The 22,380-nt window shown below is 35.8% G+C and overlaps 1 protein-coding gene across 2 annotated transcripts; it reads right to left on the reverse strand.

Moving 5' to 3' along the window:
- Positions 1–938: 938 nt before the first annotated feature.
- Positions 939–22,348, reverse strand: LOC138308843 (uncharacterized). Of its 2 annotated transcripts, none has more exons than XM_069249867.1 (21): positions 22,326–22,348; positions 21,072–21,522; positions 19,208–20,373; positions 17,236–17,322; positions 16,770–16,919; positions 15,003–15,199; positions 14,460–14,638; positions 13,895–14,042; positions 12,536–12,663; positions 11,860–12,049; positions 10,781–10,886; positions 9,622–9,692; positions 8,600–8,835; positions 8,223–8,300; positions 6,806–6,970; positions 6,268–6,412; positions 4,984–5,083; positions 4,050–4,172; positions 3,055–3,234; positions 2,564–2,635; positions 939–2,152 (listed from the first exon to the last, which is right to left on the reverse strand). In XM_069249867.1, exons 2-21 carry the CDS (start codon positions 21,391–21,393, stop codon positions 2,021–2,023), a joined length of 3,975 nt encoding a protein of 1,324 aa, XP_069105968.1. In that variant the 5' UTR covers positions 21,394–21,522; positions 22,326–22,348; the 3' UTR covers positions 939–2,020. The 2 variants fall into 2 exon arrangements, with proteins under 2 accessions (XP_069105968.1, XP_069105967.1); XM_069249866.1 differs by lacking the exon at positions 22,326–22,348 and adding an exon at positions 22,054–22,312.
- Between the last annotated feature and the right edge of the window lie 32 nt (positions 22,349–22,380).

Below are 22,380 nucleotides of genomic sequence, written 5' to 3' on the forward strand. Positions count from 1 at the left end.
TAGGGGAACCTACATATGAAATTTGAGAAAGATCCCTTCAGCCCTTTCTGAGCAATAGCGGTAACAAGAAATGTTAACGGACGGACGGACGGACGGACGGACGACGGACCACGGACAAAAAGCGATTTGAATAGCCCACCATCTGATGATGGTGGGCTAAAAATATGACAAGACGAACATGACAATACAAACTTTCATATTTGCGGGGTCAGAAATGAATATATACATATGATGCGGAATAAACATTAGTACCAAGATGATGCCTTAGTTTTCTTTTTAGATATTCATATACATACCTGTATATATATATATATATAGAATATGTATATTTTAATTGACCTATATGTTCATAGGATGTGAATATAATATTCCAATCAAATTCAATCAAATCCAAACAACGTTTTGAGACTGTATTGAAGAAGGACTTCAAAAATTATAATAAATGAATGACATGTTTTAAGAGGTCATATATTATCTTTAAACAATTTCCTCTGACAAAGTAATAGGTCTAGAGTTCCAATATAATTGAGTCTGTATCATGCCAGGTATAAAGGATATCAGATTTGAGCAAATACATGACCTTTATAGGTGTATACTTCATTCGAAGTTTCAAATATAATAAAATCTTGATATAACTTCTTCTATTTCGCTAGCCAAAGGTATAAGTCTGATTCTCTCTACTTAGAGAGAATCAGACTTATACCCTTGGCTAGCGAAGTTGATAACTTCTTATAAAGTCATAAGTCTAGTGACCTGCAATCTATCAAGGACATTCAAACACTTCACGTTAGGAAGGGAGCTAAGGGATGGGGAGGGGTGGGGGTGGGGTGAGGGTGGGGGGAGATTCAATCAAATCCAAACAACTACATAAATGTACATGTTTATAACTTATAGGCAAAGTTATATCGCTCTACACCAATTAGGTATGAAAAGCTAAATTTATTGTTCAAATAAATTTTAGCCTTTATTCAAGATTGCAGGTGTAAAATGTGCTTGATGATAAAATCTCTATTGCAATTTTTATTCTCGAGACCTGGCTTCAGGATCATGAAACAATAATCTTAGACGAAAGTTTTTTCTAAGGCAATCAACAACGCAATCAAAGATGTTTTATTAAAATGTACCCTTGGTCCAGGTGGTAGGCCTGTGACTATGTCACTATGTGGAGTTGAAGAGCTAATAAAATTGTCCAATAAATAATTTTGTCTGTGACCCTCTTGAAGAATAAAAGGTGCAACTATGCAATAATCTTTAATACTCTACTTGACTTCAATACAATATCATCCACTTTTTTGCATGTAAAATACCCAAATGCAATTCACAAATCACTCAAATATGATATAAAACAATTTTATTTGAGATAAGATTACGGTAACAATTGGATAAAGCTAAAAGACATTTTCTTAAGTTAAATAGCTTAGTGAAAATTTTATCCAAAATAAGAAAAAATACTTTCAAGGATGCTAAATAAATTGTTGACATTCTTGTTGCTGACAAGTTGTGACTTATAACAGATACGTCCCTTGGTATTCCATCTTTGCATATTACAGAGTTAGCTCCCTTGCCGGTAGGTATCAATTGTTATGTCATTATTTTGTGAGCACAACTCACATCGTTTTTCTCTAAAAAGTATGACGTTACACTCGCAAATACAATATATCAATCAATACCTACCCGCAAGGGCAGATAACTCTGTAATATGCCAATGCAGAATTCAAGTAATTATATAAATAGTTCCTTATCAACATCGTAATTTGTCTTCCATCATGACTTCCGTGTCACGAGGACAATGTTGTTAAGTTGTGTAGATGATTTAGATGAAGTTAGCGTCATAATTTGTCTTCCATCATGACTTTTGTGTCAGGAGGACAATATTGTATATGTTGTGAAGGCTATTTAGACAAAGTCAGTGACATAATTTGTCTTACATCACAATTTCTAGTAGGACCATACTGCAATGTTGTGAAGGCAATTTAGACAAAGTTAGTGTCATAACTTGATAATTAAGATGAAGTTAGCGTCATAATTTGTCCTCCATCACGACCTTTGTGTCCGGTAGGACCATGCTTTGTAGGTTATGAAGGCGAACCAGACCAGCAGAGCCACCAGTAGCTACCCAGGAACATGCTGCCAGGTTAGGGTTAAATTCAGCCTGAGAATAAAAATATCAATATCAAAGGCTCAAAATAATATTTCTGATCCTGTTGCAATCATTTCACATATAATGCAAAACCAATACAAAATATTTGGTGTGTATTTGACCATTTCTACAATTTTCCCCTAAAAACATTTTTTCTTGAAAGTGTCTGAACATTTGTCTAAAAAATTTGGTCATTGAAGGAGATGCCTGGTTTTGGAAATGGATGAAAACTGGAGTCTTTGGAGAAAAACAACCAATCTACCATCAGTTGAAAAAAAAAAAAAAAAAAAAAAACAACCGAAATACGCATTAAAAAGCACATTAATCTATGCACAGAATGAAACTCTTTCCGAAATTACAATGATCAATGGAGGCTTGAAGTACCCAGAGAAAAACTACCGACCTACAGACAGTTACACTTACCCTGTGGACAGCAACCAGAGGAAAGGTGAGTAGGTTCTGATCTTGGTACTTTGTTTCTTTGTAAGTGGCTTCCTGAAACATCAAAATCAGAGAGGATCATACTAGTATCTTATGACATCATTTTAGGATTTTGTGGAGAATCTTCCTTATTTCACTTATAACACATTTTATTGCAATAAGCAAAACAACTTGGTATCAGGCATACAATAATCACGACTTAAGGTAGTGTACATATGTGGGTTTTATTAGTTTAACATCCTATTAACAGCCAGGGTAATGTAAGGACGTGCCAGGTTTATTGGTGGAGGAAAGCCGGAGTTACCGGAGAAAAACCACGAACCAGCAGTCAGCACCTGGCAAATGCCCCACATGGGATTTGAACTCCCGATCCAGAGGTGAAGGGCTTGTGGTAATATGTCGAGACATCGTAACCACTCGGCCACTGCGGCCCGTGTACATATGAGCACATATGTGTACATATGAGAAATTACCTTGTGATCTGTATACTCCAACACAGCATCCTCCACAGCTTCCTGATACGATTTGTACTCATGGTCACTTTTTATATCTTTTTCTTTTTTCTTGGCTTCATTTGTCTCCGTATTCCCGGGTGATTTTTGTTTGCCTTTCTCTTTAGGTGTTTTTGATACTACAGAACTGGTGTATACCTCCTGTAAATGATGATATATTAGTTTTTTCACAGTTCTTCACATAATTATTGGGAGGACTGGGTAAATGTTCTCACATTTTTGAAAAGAAAAGGTACAAATCTGACTTCTGTGAGAACCAAAAACTTAACAGAGATATGTCAGAAAAGATTCAGTAGTTATTATAATTATAATTGTAATTGATGATAAGCTAAAAATTGTGTAAATATCTATATGAAACAAGAGCACATTTGATGCAGACTCTTGAGTATGGCTGCAATTCTTCTGATTTTACTAAATTTCTTATTTCTGGATGTAAGCGCTCATAATATTTGAGTTGCGTAATACAAACATTGTAGGGGTAATTAGTACACATTTATATCATTTTTAGGGGTAACTGACAGATTTGTTATATATGTATTTTACCCCTGTACACATCTTAATGTTAAACCTCCCTCATTTAAAATCAAATGGATCATGTTAAAAGTTTGAATAACTACAACTGTAAACATGAAATAACAACTCTGTTTAAATGTAACAAGGCGAGAGTGGTATGAAACCAATCGTGCTCGAACCCGCGACCCCAGACTTACTGACCTGCCACTGTACCAACTGATATGAGCTACAGTAAAATTCCCACTAGCTTGAAGCTAGATGATGACTGTATCATTATGCACAATCAAAATCCATCCAAGGATGTTCTTAAAAAATTGAAAACATTTTTAAATTTCAATAAACACCGTCTTTTGAGTTGTACAAATTTGAGTTGAGAAAAATAAACACCGCCCTGAATTTTGTACTAAATAGAATGTAACATCCGTTTATAAAAGGTAACATACCAACATAAATTTACGTGAGACATGTCCAGTCTCCATGTTAAAGGTCGGAAACTGCAGACATACGACTGTTCCAAGGTCATCAACATTCAAAGCAAGGCTCAGCCAATCGGAATAGGTTACGGACTGGAATGACAATGAGCAGGATTTCAGTATACAGTACAGTCCAACCATCTGTACAATTTTAAATCCCCACTCCATAGGGATGCTACAAATGAAATCTGAGTCCTATCCAAAGCTTAGATTCAGAGAACAATGTTGTTCAAATATATGAAAATAGCTCAATTAAGCCCTTCTGGCTCTTCCCCTCAGGTCCCTGTTGGGTCAGCCCCACCATTTGTTTAATTTTAAGTTTCTGCCCCATAACAAAGCTACTGGTCAAATATATGCCGATGTGTTCTTATGAAGCAGAAGTAAAATATTTATGAATGGATAAATACAACAATAAGGCATAAGTTCACCATGGTCCTTTGAAGCTAAAAAAGGCAATTAACCTATTAAAATGTAACAATGATTAAGGTTTATATATTTTAAAATGCTGACAGGACATTGCCTAGTCTTACTTTCATGTTAAGTAAATTATTCATTCCAATAATATTGATTTATTTTTTTCTAAGCAGGTATCATCTTTTTGTGAACATGCAATGCTGATATACTTATTACTTTAAAACTCTTAAATTTTGCAGGTGTAAAATTTTGCAATTAACTGTTTTTCCAATATATTCACATGGATTATTCACAAGGGTTTATTTTTGCAAATTATCTTTATAGCTTTTAAAAGGGTCAAACAATAAGCTATAATATGTTAAACCATCATTTTGATTAATTTTGCAAGGTATTAAATTTTACAAATTTAGATGAATCTGCAAATTTAGAGAAAATTTAAATCCCCACAAATATTAGCAAGTTTACAGTAAAAAGAGTTGTCCAAACCTACCCACATGGTCGAATGCATGTGACACAGAGGAACTCCCTTGAATCGTGTGGAATCCAACGTAGATCCGTACGGTAACATCTTCATGTAGCAATGATTAAACCTGGGAAAAATTTTATAAGATGAAATGTAACATTTACAAATAGTGAGACTTAGAGAAAGATGAGAGGATTTTAACGAGACTGGCCAAATAACTCAATAAAGAAGAGAATTTGGCTGGTGTTCAGTGGTCACAGGTTCAAATCCTGGTCTGGCCACTACATTTTCGCCTTTTTTTTCACATAAAAATAATACAATTTCCTGCTTAAAATTGACAGACTCTTGCCTTGTGAGGAAAAATGAGGTTTTCATCTATTTACTATTTTAATATGTAAATTATTGCTTCACTAAATTTTCATGATTTTTGGCAATGAGTGTAAGGAAAGACAACTCTAGATAGAGATTGCCACAAGTAATACTAAGAAATCCTACCCTTATGCAACAAACTAAACCTACCTGGTACATTTATTCATTGTCTATGTATAAAAGTATGTCTAATGTTGGTTGTTCATGCACATGATACATACACATTTACAGTAATACTGATAAGAGTTATCTCCCCTCCCTGTAACTTGCATGCATACATCGTCTATACTGTATAGAAGACCTAACAGGTTGGTCGGCCAGACACTAGAGTTATCTCCCCTTCCTATAACTTACAAGTACCCATCGTCTATACTGTACAGTTGACCTAACAGGTATGTCCACCAGACACTAGAGTTATCTCCCCTTCCTATAACTTACATCTATCCATCATGAATGCTGCACAGAAGACCTAACAGGTTGGTCGGCCAGACAATAGAGTTATCTCCCCTTCCTATAACTTACATGTATCCATCGTCTATGCTGTACAGTAGACCTAACAGGTTGGATGGCCAGACACTAGAGTTATCTCCCCTTCCAAAAACTTACATGTACCCATTGTCTATACTGTACAGTAGACCTAACAGGTTGGTCCAACAGACACTAGAGTTATCTCCCCTTCCTATAACTTACATGTACCCATTGTCTATACTGTACAGTAGACCTAACAGGTTGGTCCACCAGACACTAGAGTTATCTCCCCTTCCTATAACTAACATGTATCCATCGCCTATGCTGTACAGTATACTTAACAGGTTGGTCCACCAGACACTAGAGTTATCTTCCCTTCCTATAACTAACACGTATCCATCGTCTATGCTGTACAGTAGACCTAACAGGTTGGACGGCCAGACACAAGAGTTACCTCCCCTTCCTATAGCTTACATGTATCCATCGTCTATGCTGTACAGTAGACCTAACAGGTTGGACGGCCAGGCAGTCGATACTCCCGTACTCGTACTGAACTGGTCATAGTGTACTAAACATGTAGTGTTCCTCAAATCCCAGATGTTCACCTCTTTGTCAGCACCTGTAAAATAGTCATAGACATCGGTCACCTATTCAACCGTAACAAATAAAATAAACTTTTCCAATTCTTATGCTGGTTTAGTTCATTAAGATATTGAAGGGGTGAAAGAAATAATCTAAATGTTGAGAATGAAAATCACACTAAATAATTAAGTTGAAATGTACTAATAAATTATTTCATTCAATAATCTTCCAGTTTCTACACAAATTTGACACAATGCAACTAAAACTAAAATCAATCCTTTAAAACTAAAATCAATCCTTTAATGCAATTTTGTAGAACGTATCATAAAACTGAATTCAAATTAAATGGGATTGGAACTTAATTAAAACGATCAGTTCGTTACCATACACCATTTTGACCAGGATAGGACATAGCTAGATTTGACCTTACCTGCCGTGACAAGACAGTGAGGTACATGTGGGGACCAGGAACACGTGAACGCCGCCCTTTTGTGTGCCTGGAAGGATTTAAATGGAAAGAGACGGGTGCTGCCCTCTTCTGTTGATTTCCGTAACAAAGGGGAGGTAGTTGTGAGATCCCATACACGCATAACACCTACAGGTCAAACAGAGGTAAAAATCAGTGTCATCTATAGTTATACAGATACAAAGTACATTCAGTGATAGCTACATCCAAATGTTGTTTATATCTGTATCCATGACAACACAATTCTTTATCGTTAGGCCTAAAAAATATATGTCTGTTTAGGGTTAAATTGGCAACTAAAGATCTTACATGAGTGGCTATATGATATGAAATTTATCAAACGAGTTCAATAATTAATATGCCATGAGCCTTTCGGCGAGTGGCATATCAAAAAGAGTGTAAGATTCTATTTATTACATAATATTTATTTATAGAAATAGAAGTAAAATTTTGTCTTTATATAAAACAGTATAGAAATCTGGCTCGGATTTGACTTTTGTCTAATGAGACAATCAAGTGACATCATATATAGATTATGACATCAAAAGTACATGTGACGTCATATTAGTGTTGTTTATGACCAATCTAATTAAAATTAGACTTGTAGTTCCGCTCCAATATGATACTTTATGTTACGCTCCAATGCAAGATCTAACGATGCCCCGTTCGGGGTCACCTCAGTATGACCCATATGGTTAGCCAATCAGCATGTTGCCTACGGAATCTTCGGGATTCATTCGGAAGTGTAAACGGATAATAATACGTCCCAAGATGTTCCGATTCTAGGCCAGTGGTCATGCTGAGGGGACCTCGACCCGGGCATTGTTAGATCTTGTATTGGAGCGTAACGTAGAGTATCATAGTGAATCGGAACAAGGACATAGTCATTCAGATCCCCCGCCAATGGAGATATCAAAGCTGAAGTAAGTTTTGATTGTAGAGACTTATGTGTATGAAAAAAAACAGGAAAAAGGAAGTTGAGCTAAAGAAAGATGGAGTATAATTCAAGTAGAGTGGGGCTGCAATTGTTGAATCAGGTATACAGCCTTGACATTAATTTATATTAGACTATATACACAAAGATGGGTGGAGTTTTGCAAAGTAACATTTACCATTTACCATGATATTTTCAGCAATGTTTCCATGGTACCGGAAAAAGTGCAAAAAAATGAAAATAGCAAAAGGTACTACTAGACCATAAAAAGAAAGTGTCTATGAAGTTTCGTGGAAATATCTCTGCTGGTTTTAGAGTTATGCTCCGGAAATGAACCTACTACAAAAATATGATATTTTCAGCAATGTTTCTAAGTTTAAGCCGGAGTACATGGAGAAAAACCACCGACCATTGTTCAGTACTTCTATGCTATACATATGACCATACCATTAGCAAAGCCTGCCGTGATCCAGGGGTACTCTGGGTTTGGATGCCATGCAACACAAAGGCACGCTGAGGGTTCACCTAAAAATCAGAAAACAATTCAATTTTAGTTATTCATTAAGCAGGATGTGTAGAAGAGCTTTTGTCTTAAATATAGGTCAAAGGTTAAAATTTGTCATCAAAATTACTATCCCTAACTCATTCACCCCCTGAAATTTCATAATGGACTGTTCTAGTTTTTGATTTGGACAAGCCTAAATGCATCTACAGGCCTGGGTGAATAAGTTAAATGTAAAAAGAAAGCTAAACTTAAAGAGACAGCTATTTTTGTTGCACTTTAACTAGCCAATAGGAAATGTAAATTAAGACTGAAGCCTTACCTCTATGAAATGGAGACTGAAGAGTGAGTGCTGGTTTGACATGGAAATAAGCAGGTTCTCTTGACCTTTGACCTTCTGGAGTTGACCTTTCACTTGGTGAATCCTTAATTAATCCATTAGATTTATGACCATTCACACTGTCTAAATGTTCTGATTTTGAATCTGCATTTTCTGTGGTTTGATTCATCAATTCTTCTTCATTAACTTCATCAATTAAAGTATGTGGATGAGGAATACTGAAAATATAAAAAAAGAAAAATGACGATTCCGTCTTTGCTTATACAGAGTTATCTGCTCTTACATGTAATTATCAGTGGTGACGTCATTACTTTGTGTCAAAGCAAAAAATATGTAATTTTCCCTGAAAAATGTGACATTTCCCTTGTAAAAACATAACGTAAAAATCATTACCTACTGACAAGGGCAGATAACTTTGTAATATGTTAATTCAGAATTATTATAACCAAATATAGATAGCCTTATTTGTGAAATAATTTTCCTGCTGTCTCTGGGATCAATCAAGGCTGAAATTCACAATTATTATGCAGGATCTATAGATTCTTTATTCCATTTTACCATATATATCTATAATATGTAACCACTAATGGCCATTTTTATTGTAAACCCCAATCACCAACAGTAAATACAATGGCTAAATTATTCAAGCTTTAGTATGAGGAGTACTGTAATTGAATTTCGTGTGCGACCTCTGGAAAGGAGGATTCCAGACAAATTCAATCAAATTTGGTTCAGTGGTTTTGGAAAAGATGTACATTTATATGGGGTTTTAAGATCCCGAAATGACGTGGGAAAAGAATTATTTACCATCATAGTCCCGCATTCTGGTGATTGTAGCAGCATATTTTGACTTGGATTTTTGGAAAGTGGGAATAAGCTACCATATACCGTATTTTACCTATGTCGTTTTGGGTTCTCAAAAGCCCCTGTATTAATGCACATCAATTGGAATCTCGAAACCCGACATGTTGAATGATATTATGGACATGATATACCATCAGTACCTGTATATAAGGAGGTTGCCATCTGAACTGGTAGCTGCCAATAATCCCAGGCGAGGAGTTGTCCCTGAGTCCTGTCGTATTAAACGAGATTTAACCATGTTGCAGCTGATGGTTATCCCCTTAATTACAAACCTTGGCACAGTTTCATGAACATTCCTTAAATTTAAGGAATCCATCAACTTGAGATTCTCCATAAGAAAGCACTATGGATTTTAAGGAAGGGTCCTTAACTTAAGATTTTTCTTCAACTTCTGTAATGCTTTTCTATGGAGACTTTTAAATGAAGGAATTCCTTCAAGTTAAGGAATGTTCATGAAACTGGGCACTAATGTAATGCATTCTAAAGCATAATTAGTCAAAGGAAAAGAAAGGTACAATGACTGATCTCAAGTGTACAGTACAGCGTTAATTACTGTAACAGACTGTGCTAATTAGCTGTAAAACTGAATAAATACTGTAAACCAACTTCCTTTCATGTATGATTTACTTTCGTAAATTTTGCAATCCAAGTAAATTAGCTAAAGTTTATCTATACGAATTAATATCTCCCTCAATATGTTGTAAGGTATTTTCATTTTCAAATTCATTTTTAAACAATAGAATGGGTACTGTAAACCAACTTCTTTTCGCGTACTATCTACTGTCTTGATTTTTTTTTATCCAAGTTTATCTAACTGATTTAATATCTACCTCAATATATTGAATTTAAAGGTATTTTCAGGTTTTTTTAATCCGAGAAAGTAAATCTTCCAGAATTTGTTTTGAAATGGAAATCACAAAATTTTATAGCTGCGAAAGTTGGTTTACATTACCGATTCTGTTGCAAAAAATTTTAAAGTTACTGTACCATCAACACAGCTAAGCACTAATTGGGCAGGAATATTTTACTCATTTCTTTTTTCTTCCTCGAAAACTCCTGTTTAAGTCCTAAGAATGGGGAGAATATCCTGCAATTTCCTTATCAAAAGTTTAAATTAAAGAGTCCTGTTTTTCCTACCACAAAAATTTCAGCAAATAATTTTCCAATTCATTCATTCACCCCTGAAGACACATTTAGACTCTTCTATATCAAAGAGTAGGTCAGTCCATTGTGAAATTTCAGGGGTGAATAGGAACACAAACAGTACAAAAACAAATAAAATGACAGAGCTACATGTACCTTGTCTGGTAGGTCACAGCTGGAGTTAGGACACCACTGCAGTTGTCGGATTGGTCCATTCTCGTGACATATACAGAGTACAAGCTCCGCTGACTGACACGTGGATCTAAAACATAAGGATTACATTAACAAAGGTTTTCAAATCAAGATGAAATAATTTCTTGTCAAATAAACTTTTATAAAATTTTATATAATTCTTATAAGTACTCTTTTCTTTACCTGCTGGTGTATTTTAAAGAATAAGGTTTACTCCTAGGTTTTGCAGCAAATGAGAAATGAAAATTTCACAAATCAACCAATAATTAAGCTAATTAGTGTTTGAACAACCAGGCCATTAATTCTTATTTACATATAAAGTCCACAAAAAAAAAAAAAAAAAAAGGAAAAAAAAATTCCAAACAACTTGATGAACAAAGCTTTAGTAAGCCAGGATTGTCTGTAAGACATAAATGCACCTCGATACAATGTATGAAAACAGAACAGACATTGATTTAATACCTATTTCCTGACATAAGAAAATAAAAACAACATGCGGCAAAAATTAAACAAATGACATATTTCTATATGTTCAGGAGTTAAGGATGAATAGCATTTTAAAGCTAAAACTTAAAATTTCCTTTTATGGATACTGCCCCTCTTTCGATGGAAAATATTACCAGTCCAATTCATATATCAACTACTATTGACACATATTGATATTAAATCATGAGCTTTAGTACTTAATTTCATAGATATACACCTTGCCATGAAGCAGTATTTTGAAAGTTACTGTTACATGTTCAGTCTTTGCATATTACAGAGTTAGCTCCCTTGCAGGTAGGAATAGATTGTTATGTCATTATTTTTTGAGCGCAATCCACATCGTTTTCTCCGAAACGTATGACGTTACGCTTGCAAACACATGACCTCACAATCAATACCTACCCACAAGTGCAGATAACTCTGTAATATGCAAATTTGGAATAATAGCAGATGGAAATACAAACATTCATGTTTTATCCCTTTATAGACAAAATAATTTAACCAATGAATTGATATGTTGTAACGAAATTGATTTGCACTCAACACTACATACTTACTTTTTGAAGCGAACTTTGACCTCCCAGAGCTGGATGATGCCTGGCTTGTTAGAAGGTTTGTACAATGGATTTGTCTGGTCCATATCCGTATTACAGGAGACGGCGAGGTACTGGGGCGACTTCATCTTCAGTGGCATGGGGCACCAAGCTAGTCCCCATACAGGGCCTCCGACAAACAGAGTAGTCTGTACTGTGTAACATAAAACAATGGGTTTAATCTCTCACATACGCAGAAGCTTAAATGGAGCCAAAAGGATCAACAGTTATCGGTATAGACAGATATCAGAGTTAAAGTGCCTTCAGTTTTACTATGAGATAGTTGAGGGGTGAATATAACATTAGTGATAGTAACCCCTGGTGTATCAAGGATGACAGAGTGACAGTAAAAATCTTCCATATAGAGAAATATGTGTTATTCCTTTTTTTCTCCCATACTTGGGAATGTGTACTGATTGTTTTTGTATCATCATGTTTTTCCATATTAATAAAAGAATGTCAAGGGAGATAATTCTCTGATAAGCAGAGACAAAATAAAGGTGTTGAGCATACATTAAACAGAAATTAACTAATTCACCCCTACAATTTCAAAATAGACTTGTCTAGTCTTTGATTTAGAAGAGTCTAAATGTGTTATCAGGGGTGAATGAGTTAATGTGATTTCCCTGACAGTACTTACCAGAGTCTGTGACAGAACCAAATCTTGGAAGGGTTCGTGGCTTGCCTTGTTTTACGGTTTTAGCTGCTTTCTGTTTAACTACAAACTCCACACTCTCCTTGCTGTTAGGGACGTACTCTTCAATAGCACTGTAAAGTCAGACACTATCTATCAGACTCATTTATATATTTATAGAAAAATCATAAAGATCAAGCGACCTAACAGGAATGTAAAACAATTATAATAACCTCTGTAGCACTGTAATGTCAGAGAATGTAAAACAATTATAATAACCTCTGTAGCACTGTAATGTCAGAGACAAACTACCAGACTCATTTATACATTTATAGAGAATTCTTAAAGATGCTCCACCGCTGACAAATGGTATTTTTTCACTATGAAAAACAGGAGCAGATGATTTAGTATTTTTCTTCAGTTACAAAAGTTATTTATTTACACCATTACCACCATTGAAAAGTTTGAGCTTCTGATTTTACTTCAAGTTAAAAATATGAAAAATAATTAATTGCATCCCGAAAAAATTCCATGACACTATATCCTATATGGAATGAAGTACTGATTGCGCATGCACAAAAGGCAAAATAAATTCTTTTATATTATTTTTTGTGTTAATTAGGCATATATGTACACGATTAAACACCAATTATTGTTAAAATGATTAATATCATTTATGCTTTGTCGGCGGTGGAGCATCATTAAAAATAGAGTGTCTAAAAGGGAATTTAACCCAATTACAACTAACAGAATAAAAACTAAATTTATGCTATGACAAACGTTTTTTTTTTAAATGATTTTATATGCTCCTTCTATGTAACAAAATAATTATCATTATAAATAAAAAACTGAATTTATGCTATGACCATATTTTCTTATGATTTTATATGCTCAATAAACATAACAAAGCTATTATCATTGTATATCATATAATTAATTTTTCTTTGTTTTCATACCAAATCTGGCTTTCTGATTGCAGTAATTGGTCAATATTTTTTTTGCATACCACTATGAAAAAAAAATCCGAGAATGCCACGAAACCCCAACGTTATCGTGACATCACAATAGAGACATTCACGTCGCATATTGATTCGGAAAAAAAAATCCCTTAAAAAACCACTATAACGTTACATTTAAACATACTTCATTTTATCAAATAGAGTATAAAATTGATTATAAGTATTGATGTCACTATTTTTTAATTTTATCTGGTTATGAAAAAAAATTGTTTGCAGACTTTTGTGAGAATCTTCTACGTGGATTCACACAGTTTGCAAACAAATTGTTTTTTTAATACCCCAATAAAATTAAAAATAGGGACATCAATGCTTAAATGAAAAAGAGCAAGAGTATTATGAGACTAACCTAATATCCACTTGTGTCCAGTCGTCAAGTTGTGGTGAAATGTCAGGGAATTTTCTATTGTTAGATTCCTCTATATCCATCTGTTTCTTATATGTGTAGCAAAACTGTTGCTTTCCCATTTTCTCTCGTGAAATGGAAAATTTCTGTCCTTTAATTGAAATTTCAACAAATTACATAAAGATTGCAATCATTAGCAAGCTAAAGCTACACATTTTAAGTTTCGAACTGTCATGTTTCCATATACAGATTTATCATAGATGAGACTTCAAAATTTAAATTTACCCAAAAATAATTTATTCACCCCTGAAAGATCATTTGGACTCTTCTTAATCTGAGACTGGAACAATCCATCTTTAATTTTAAGGGTGAATGAGTTAAATTGTATTAACAGTCACTGTCAGTTTCATAAAGTTTGATAAACAAAATAGACAAAAAATAAATTCAAAACGGAAAACCTTCAATACATATGTATATAATTAAAATTGTTTGTGTGTATAATTGCACCTCATTAACTAATTGCAATTAAGAAAATGAGGATTTTCTGTTTTCAGTAAAAACTGCTTACTACTTTCACTTGGCCTTGATCGGTTCATTTTCAAATCCTTCACTTCGTCTTCATCAACTTCTGACTCAAAATTTTCGTCCGATGAGGATTCATCATCAACTTTTGCATCTGAAGAGTCGTCGCCATGTTCATCATTCAAACCTCCATGAGATGACAAATCGGACAGCAGATTTCTCGCTCTGAAATAACAACAGACATTAAAATAATATTATATATCATATTCGATCCAATAAGTGCATAGGGTGCTTAAAAAATAGAAGCAACTTAAAGGTTGCTTCATGGAAATAAATTTCAACTAGCCTTTCATAATTTTTTTTCTAAAAAGTAAGCTATAAATCAATTTGCAAAAGAAATCAGTAAGGAAACCAGCAAAGTTTTTATATTTTGAGTTTGCATTAAATTCGAAGTAAGTGAAATTGAAGCCTAAAAAAGGACAGGGGCGCTTATAAGGAATGTGGGCGTTTATTGGGTTGAATACTGTACATGTATACAAAAATCTCTTATTCAGTAAATATGTCCATAAATTTTGCTGCAGCTACCTACTTTTGAGAGGCTTTTCGCTTTTTCCTTATGTTGTCATCTATAACTTCCTCAACATCTTCGTCAGCTTCAAGTCTTTTTTTCTCTTTATCTTCGGCGATCTCCTTCTTCCGCTGAGAAATGCCGTGGTAGTTGATATGCTGTTCTTTCCACTGTAATTTCATCTCCTTGCTACATATTTCACAAACATAGGTCTCATGCTGTAGGGGCAAGATTAGACAAATGTAATGAATCATTAGCTAATTACCATAAAATGTGCTACATATGGGTGATGTCTATGGGGAGGGGTGCTAATTAAGGCGGATAGGGTATTATCAGTCTAAAAATACCTATGACCTACCATTGATTACTAATTTACATGTCTCAATTTTCACAGCCACAACAGTATTTTGTGAAATAGTGAAAATATAACCATCCATGATTGAGTTACCTCCCTTCCTCACCATAATCAACAGTAAATGACTGAGTTACCTCCCTTCCACACCATAATCAACAGTAAATGACTGAGTTACCTCCCTTCCTCACCATAATCAACAGTAAATGATTGAGTTACCTCCCTTCCACACCATAATCAACAGTAAATGACTGAGTTACCTCCCTTCCACACCATAATCAACAGTAAATGACTGAGTTACCTCCCTTCCACACCATAATCAATAGTAAATGATGAGTTACCTCCTTGACATAATCAATAATGAGAGTTACCTCCCTTCCATACCATAATCAATAGTAAATGACTGAGTTACCTCCCTTCCCACCATAATCAATAGTAAATGACTGAGTTACCTCCCTTCCACACCATAATCAACAGTAAATGACTGAGTTACCTCCCTTCCACACCATAATCAACAGTAAATGACTGAGTTACCTCCCTTCCACACCATAATCAACAGTAAATGACTGAGTTACCTCCCTTCCACACCATAATCAACAGTAAATGACTGAGTTACCTCCCTTCCACACCATAATCAACAGTAAATGACTGAGTTACCTCCCTTCCACACCATAATCAACAGTAAATGACTGAGTTACCTCCCTTCCACACCATAATCATTAATAAATGACTGAGTTACCTCCCTTCCACACCATAATCAACTGTAAATGACTGAGTTACCTCCCTTCCACACCATAATCAACAGTAAATGACTGAGTTACCTCCCTTCCTTACCATAATCAATAGTAAATGACTGAGTTACCTCCCTTCCACACCATAATCAACAGTAAATGATTGAGTTACCTCCCTTCCACACCATAATCAACAGTAAATGACTGAGTTACCTCCCTTCCACACCATAATCAATAATAAATGACTGAGTTACCTCCCTTCCACACCATAATCAACAGTAAATGACTGAGTTACCTCCCTTCCACACCATAATCAACAGTAAATGACTGAGTTACCTCCCTTCCACACCATAATCAATAATAAATGACTGAGTTACCTCCCTTCCTCACCATAATCAACAGTAAATGACTGAGTTACCTCCCTTCCACACCATAATCAACAGTAAATGACTGAGTTACCTCCCTTCCACACCATAATCAACAGTAAATGACTGAGTTACCTCCCTTCCACACCATAATCATTAATAAATGACTGAGTTACCTCCCTTCCACACCATAATCAACTGTAAATGACTGAGTTACCTCCCTTCCACACCATAATCAACAGTAAATGACTGAGTTACCTTCCTCCCACACCATAATCAATAATAAATGACTGAGTTACCTCCCTTCCACACCATAATCAACAGTAAATGACGGAGTTACCTCCCTTCCACACCATTCCAGGTGTTTATGGTAGTACTGTAGAAACCTCAGCTCCTTCCCACACTTAGGACACAGAAGGCGTTTTGTCCTCGCTAGGATTAGTCTTAAGGAGGCATTGTCTGTCATTCCCTCAGGACATTCCTTAGACCACTGAAAATAACACATAATAATATCATCAATTCAAGATTGTAACCAATACTCTAAACCAACTTTCTTTGTTTGCGATTTAATTTGCAAGTTTTTGGATCCAAGTAAATATGCAGAAGTTGGTTTCCGCGAATTACCATCAATATCATTTATTTTAAAAATTCTGTTAATTTTTTTAGTTAAATCTTGATTAATCTTGGTAAACTTGTTTTGAAATGGAAGTCTGTTAATTAACAGGGACATGTCAGATTTACCGTCTAGTAGTAGTCCCCAGAGAAAAACCATCGACCTACGGCCAGTACATACACCTTATACTAACCACTTTAGAGTGAATCCTCATCATGTGGCTGTTGATGCTGTGTTTCCCTGAGTAGTCTTTCCCACATAGAACACATTTGTATATTTCCTGTGAAAAATAACAGTGATTACTTAACAGTGATTTTGTTTTTTTCCTGAAGGGAGTGGGTGTTTGCGACAGATTAAAAGCCCCTTCATCTAGAGATATATACTAATTTTCTCAATTCCATGACGGTAAATAATGTCAAAAATCAAAATTAGACTAAAATACATGTAGAAGTTTAGGCATACTTTTACATATTTTAAGGAATGTAATTAAATAATTTTCTATTCAAAAGCCACAGCCCCCTGAAATTATTGAGTGTAAGGGAAAATTTCAAATCAAGGATGAAATTATTGAGTGTTAGGGAAGATTTCCAATCAAGGAATACATTTTACATGCAGATAAAATCATTAAACTGGCAACTTTTAAGTAATATATAGAAAAAAAATATGCAAAGAGGGCCTGTATCGCTCACCTGGTTTGTAATGCCAAATAATTTTCTGAATACAGGTTCATTGTTTCTTTTCTGAAGGAATTTTAATATTAACCTCTAAATCCCCTATTGGGCCCCACCCCTCCTGCCCCTGGGGGGTCAGAGCCAAAATTTATACAAGTTCTGTTCCCCTTCCACAAAGGATGTTTCTGGCCAAATTTGGTTACATTCCAAGCAGAACTCTATGACTAGTAGCGATTTAAAGAATTTACCTCTATTTCCCCTATTGGGCCCCACCTCTCCTACCCCCGGGGGATCAGAGCCAAAATTTCTACAAGTTCTGTTCCCCTTCCCCCAAGGATGTTTGTGGCCAAATTCGGTTACAATCCATGCAGAACTCTATGAGAAGAAGTGATTTAAAGGATTTACCTCTATTTCCCCAATTGGGCCCTGCCCCTCCTGCCCCCTGGGGATCAGAGCCAAAATTTATACAAGTTCTGTTCCCCTTCCCCCAAGGATGTTTGTGGCCAAATTTAGTTACAATCCATACAAAACTCTTGGACAATTAAGTAGCAATTTATAGAATTTACCTATAATTCCCCTATTGGGCCCCGCCCCTCCTGCCCCGGGGACCAGAGCCAAAATTTTTATAAAATCAGTTCTTATTCTCCCAAGGATATTTCTGGCCAAATTTGGTTACATTCCATGCAGAACTCTATGACTAGTAGCGAATTATAGGATTTACCTCTATTTCCCCTATTGGGCCCCACCCCTCCTGCCCCCGGGGGACCAGAGCCAAAATTTATACAAGTTCTGTTCCCCTTCCCCCAAGGATGTTTCTGGCCAAATTTGGTTACAATCCATGCAGAACTCTATGAGAAGAAGTGATTTAAAGGATTTACCTCTATTTCCCCTATTGGGCCCCGCCCCTCCTGCCCCCGGGGGGTCAGAGCCAAAATTTATACAAGTTCTGTTCCCCTACCCCCACGGATGTTTGTGGCCAAATTTGGTTACAATCCATGTAGAACTCTAGGACAAGTAGCGATTGATAGAATTTACCTCTATTTCCCTTATTGGGCCCTGCCCCTCCTGCCCCCTGGGGGTCAGAGCCAAAATTTATACAAGTTCTGTTCTCCTACCCCCAAGGATGTTTGTGGCTAAATTTAGTTACAATCCATACAAAACTCTTGGACAATTAAGTAGCAATTTATAGAATTTACCTATAATTCCCCTATTGGGCCCCGCCCTCCTGCCCCGGGGACCAGAGCCAAAATTTTACAACTCAGTTCTTATTCTCCGTAGGATATTTCTGGCCAAATTTGGTTACATTCCATGCAGAACTCTATGACTAGTAGCGATTTAAAGGAAATGTTGACGGACGGACGGACGGACGGACGGACGGACGGACGACGGACGACGGACGCCGCGCCATGACATAAGCTCACCGGCCCTTCGGGCCAGGTGAGCTAAAAATATGCAAACTTTCAAAAATAAATAGATTGATTTATATTGCTTTACCTGATCTTGATCCGCCCCATTCTCTGAATCGTCATCGGAGATTGACTTCTGTTGACCCCTGCCACGACCTTTACCCCGACCTCTGCCTCTCCCACGACCTCTGACCTTTGGAGTGTAGTCATCATCAGAGTTAGCAATTGAGCTATCATTCTTAATTGATGTCAGTCCACCTTGGCCTTGACCCCTGCCACGACCTCTACCCCTGCCACGACCTCTACCCCTGCCACGACCTCTGACCTTTGGTGTATATGATCCTGAGGACTGGTCATCAGAAAAACTATCATCAGTATTATCATCAGAATTGTCTTTTTTGATCATAGTTAATCTAGGCCGACCAGGGCCTCGACCCCTTCCACTACCTCGACCCCTACCACGACCTCTGACCTTTGGTGTATATGACCCGGAGGACTTGTCATCAGAAAAACTATCTTCAGTATTATCGTCAGAAATGTCTTTCTTGGCCATAGTTACTCTGGGCCGGCCTGGGCCTTGACCCCTGCCTCGACCTTGACCTTCAGATATACTGTCATTATTATCATTTCCTGAAAGAGTTTTAATAGGTGTAATATGTCTGGTATTTGTGGCTCCTTTCGGACGACCTCGACCTCTAACCTTTGGTGTTGAAGATTCTAAAGGATGGTTTTCAAAAGTGCCGGGTGTGTTATCAAAGATACCATTACTACTATTGTTGTTTTCGTTGCCTAATTTTGTCTGTGGTGTGTTGGTCCCTAAGGAAAGTTCATCGTGAAAAAAGTTTACTTTTTCATCTTCATCGTTTTTACTTCTGCCTCTTCCTCTACCTCTACCCTTTCCTCTGCCCCTTCCTCTTTCATTACATGGAGTCTTAACTTCCTCATCAAGAACCGAATCATCCCCTTCATCCTCTGAATCAGAACTTAGAGAATCAGCATACTTTGCTGTAAAACTAATTTTTCTACCACTTGAACTTTTTCTTTGAATGTTAACGACTCCGGATTTTTTCTTTCCTGATTCTGATGACAAATTGGTCTTTGTTTTCTTATTGTCACTTTTTTCCTGATCTTTGCTTTCTTGCTCACTAGCAGTGTTATCTAATCTGGGGCGTTTGGTGTCAGACGGTAAGCTCTTTGGTCGCCCTCTTTTCCGTTTTATTACTGGTAGATCCTGTTTCTGACTCTCGCCAAGATCTGAAATATAAAATTATCACTATGTCTCATCTACAATTTTTTATATTAAAGGTCCAATACCTCTCCGAAACAAAAAATCAGTTTCTGGAAAACAAAAATATCTTAACATCAGTTTCTGGAAAACAATAATATCTTAAGAAAATTTATATTGGTAGCATACTTAAGATGAGGTTACAACACGAAAGAAATGCAAATTTATGTGGTAATCTATAAAAGTTAAGATTATTTTCACTGTTTGCCATTTGGCACAGTGATAGTCAACTAATGCACAGTAATTAGGACAACGGCAGAAAACATAATACAAAGGTACCATGTTATGAAAATTAACATTTAATTTATTTTTTGTTTGGTTATTTAATTAACATCCTATTAACAGCTAGGGTCATGTAAGGACGGCTTCCCCACCCGGTCACATTATACTGACAACGGGCGAACCAGTTGTCCTACTCCCTGTATGCTGAGTGCTAAGCAGGAGTAGAAACTACCACTTTTATAGACTTTAATGTGTCTCAGCCAGGGGACAGAACCCAGAACCTACCTCACAGGTGCGAGCACTAGAAGAATAAAGTCAGGTAGGAAGAAGAGAAAAGATAAGATCCTAAATTTAGTCAAACTGTCCTTTGGTTTATAGTACACTATTTATAAATTACTTTTGTTTTGTCCACACGGTTGGAATTACTTCCTTGTCCCATACTTACCCTTTGAATTAGACGCAGCCCCATCATCAGCCTTCTCACTCTTGATTTTGGCCATTCCCTCTAAAGGGCTTACTGAATCATTGCCCTCCAGACACTCTGATGTACCACCATCTCCAGTTATCTCCCCTTTATTAGTACACACCTCGTCTTCATTTTCTTCTGTTTGCTGAACAGACGTTTCATGTTTTTTTGGTCTTCCTTTTCTCTTTAATTTGACATGTTGAAGTCTTTGCATTTCTAATGATAAACATTCTTCTGTAGTTTTATCATCATTATTCTCTATGGTTGAGTCCTCTATACTTTTTCTTCGTCTTTTAGGCATTTCTCTGGGTTAAAATGTTGTCATTTAAACTCTGTCTCAGTTACAAATGTCTCCTCTTGCTTGAAATGTCTGAACAAATGGAATAATATTCAACATAGGGACCCTTGCATGCATTACAATGAAAGAAACCTGTAAAAAAGCAAGTACATGGACAAGTGTTACTTAATTTGGTTTGTGGTGATATTAATGTAATATCTACAGTATATGTACATATATTAACAATGGTAAATAATCAGTATAACAATGAAATAATATTACTTACATTAACATTTAATTTTGATTCACATGTTAATAAATCTTGTTAAAAATTTGTGACAAATAGAAATTAATTTACACAGTTTTTTTAAACAAACATTGAAACATAATTGAAGAAGATGAAAAAATTATACAGAGTTGTAAATTAACCATGTTGAAATGTTGAATCTTATTATAACATCAGTTCCTTTACTTAATTATATAATATATACGACAACTTTACATTACTATGTGCTTATATATGATACAGCACTGTATATTGTAATAGATTTTTAAGTTGTGCAATCTAACTACATTGTACATGTATGACTATCAATTTAGCTCAGAACAAAGTCAATTTAAATTTATTTAGTTATCCATACAAACTAATTAACCTTCATTGTTTATATACATATATTGACTTACCATAACTATACAAATATATGAAATATTCTGTATGCAAGTCACATTTAATAAGTTTTTCCTGTCACTCGGTGAACATGCACTTTTTTGTAACCAGCTCCCTAAGCGGTCGGTTTCGCAAACAAATATGATGTGGTTTTATCTTTTAAAACACAGTCGACAAAAAATAAGTTAAAAGATTAAATATTAAATAAAGAACAAAAAATCGGCAATAACGTCTTGTGGGAGGACTCGAACCAAATACGTCTAGAGAGTCAACAACACGCACGACTTACCACCTCATCTTCTCACGCATAACCGGAAATAATTTGTGGAAAATGCAAGGTAACA

This window comes from Argopecten irradians, chromosome 15, assembly GCF_041381155.1.
Source record: "Argopecten irradians isolate NY chromosome 15, Ai_NY, whole genome shotgun sequence".
NCBI classification, from domain to species: Eukaryota; Metazoa; Mollusca; class Bivalvia; order Pectinida; family Pectinidae; genus Argopecten; species Argopecten irradians.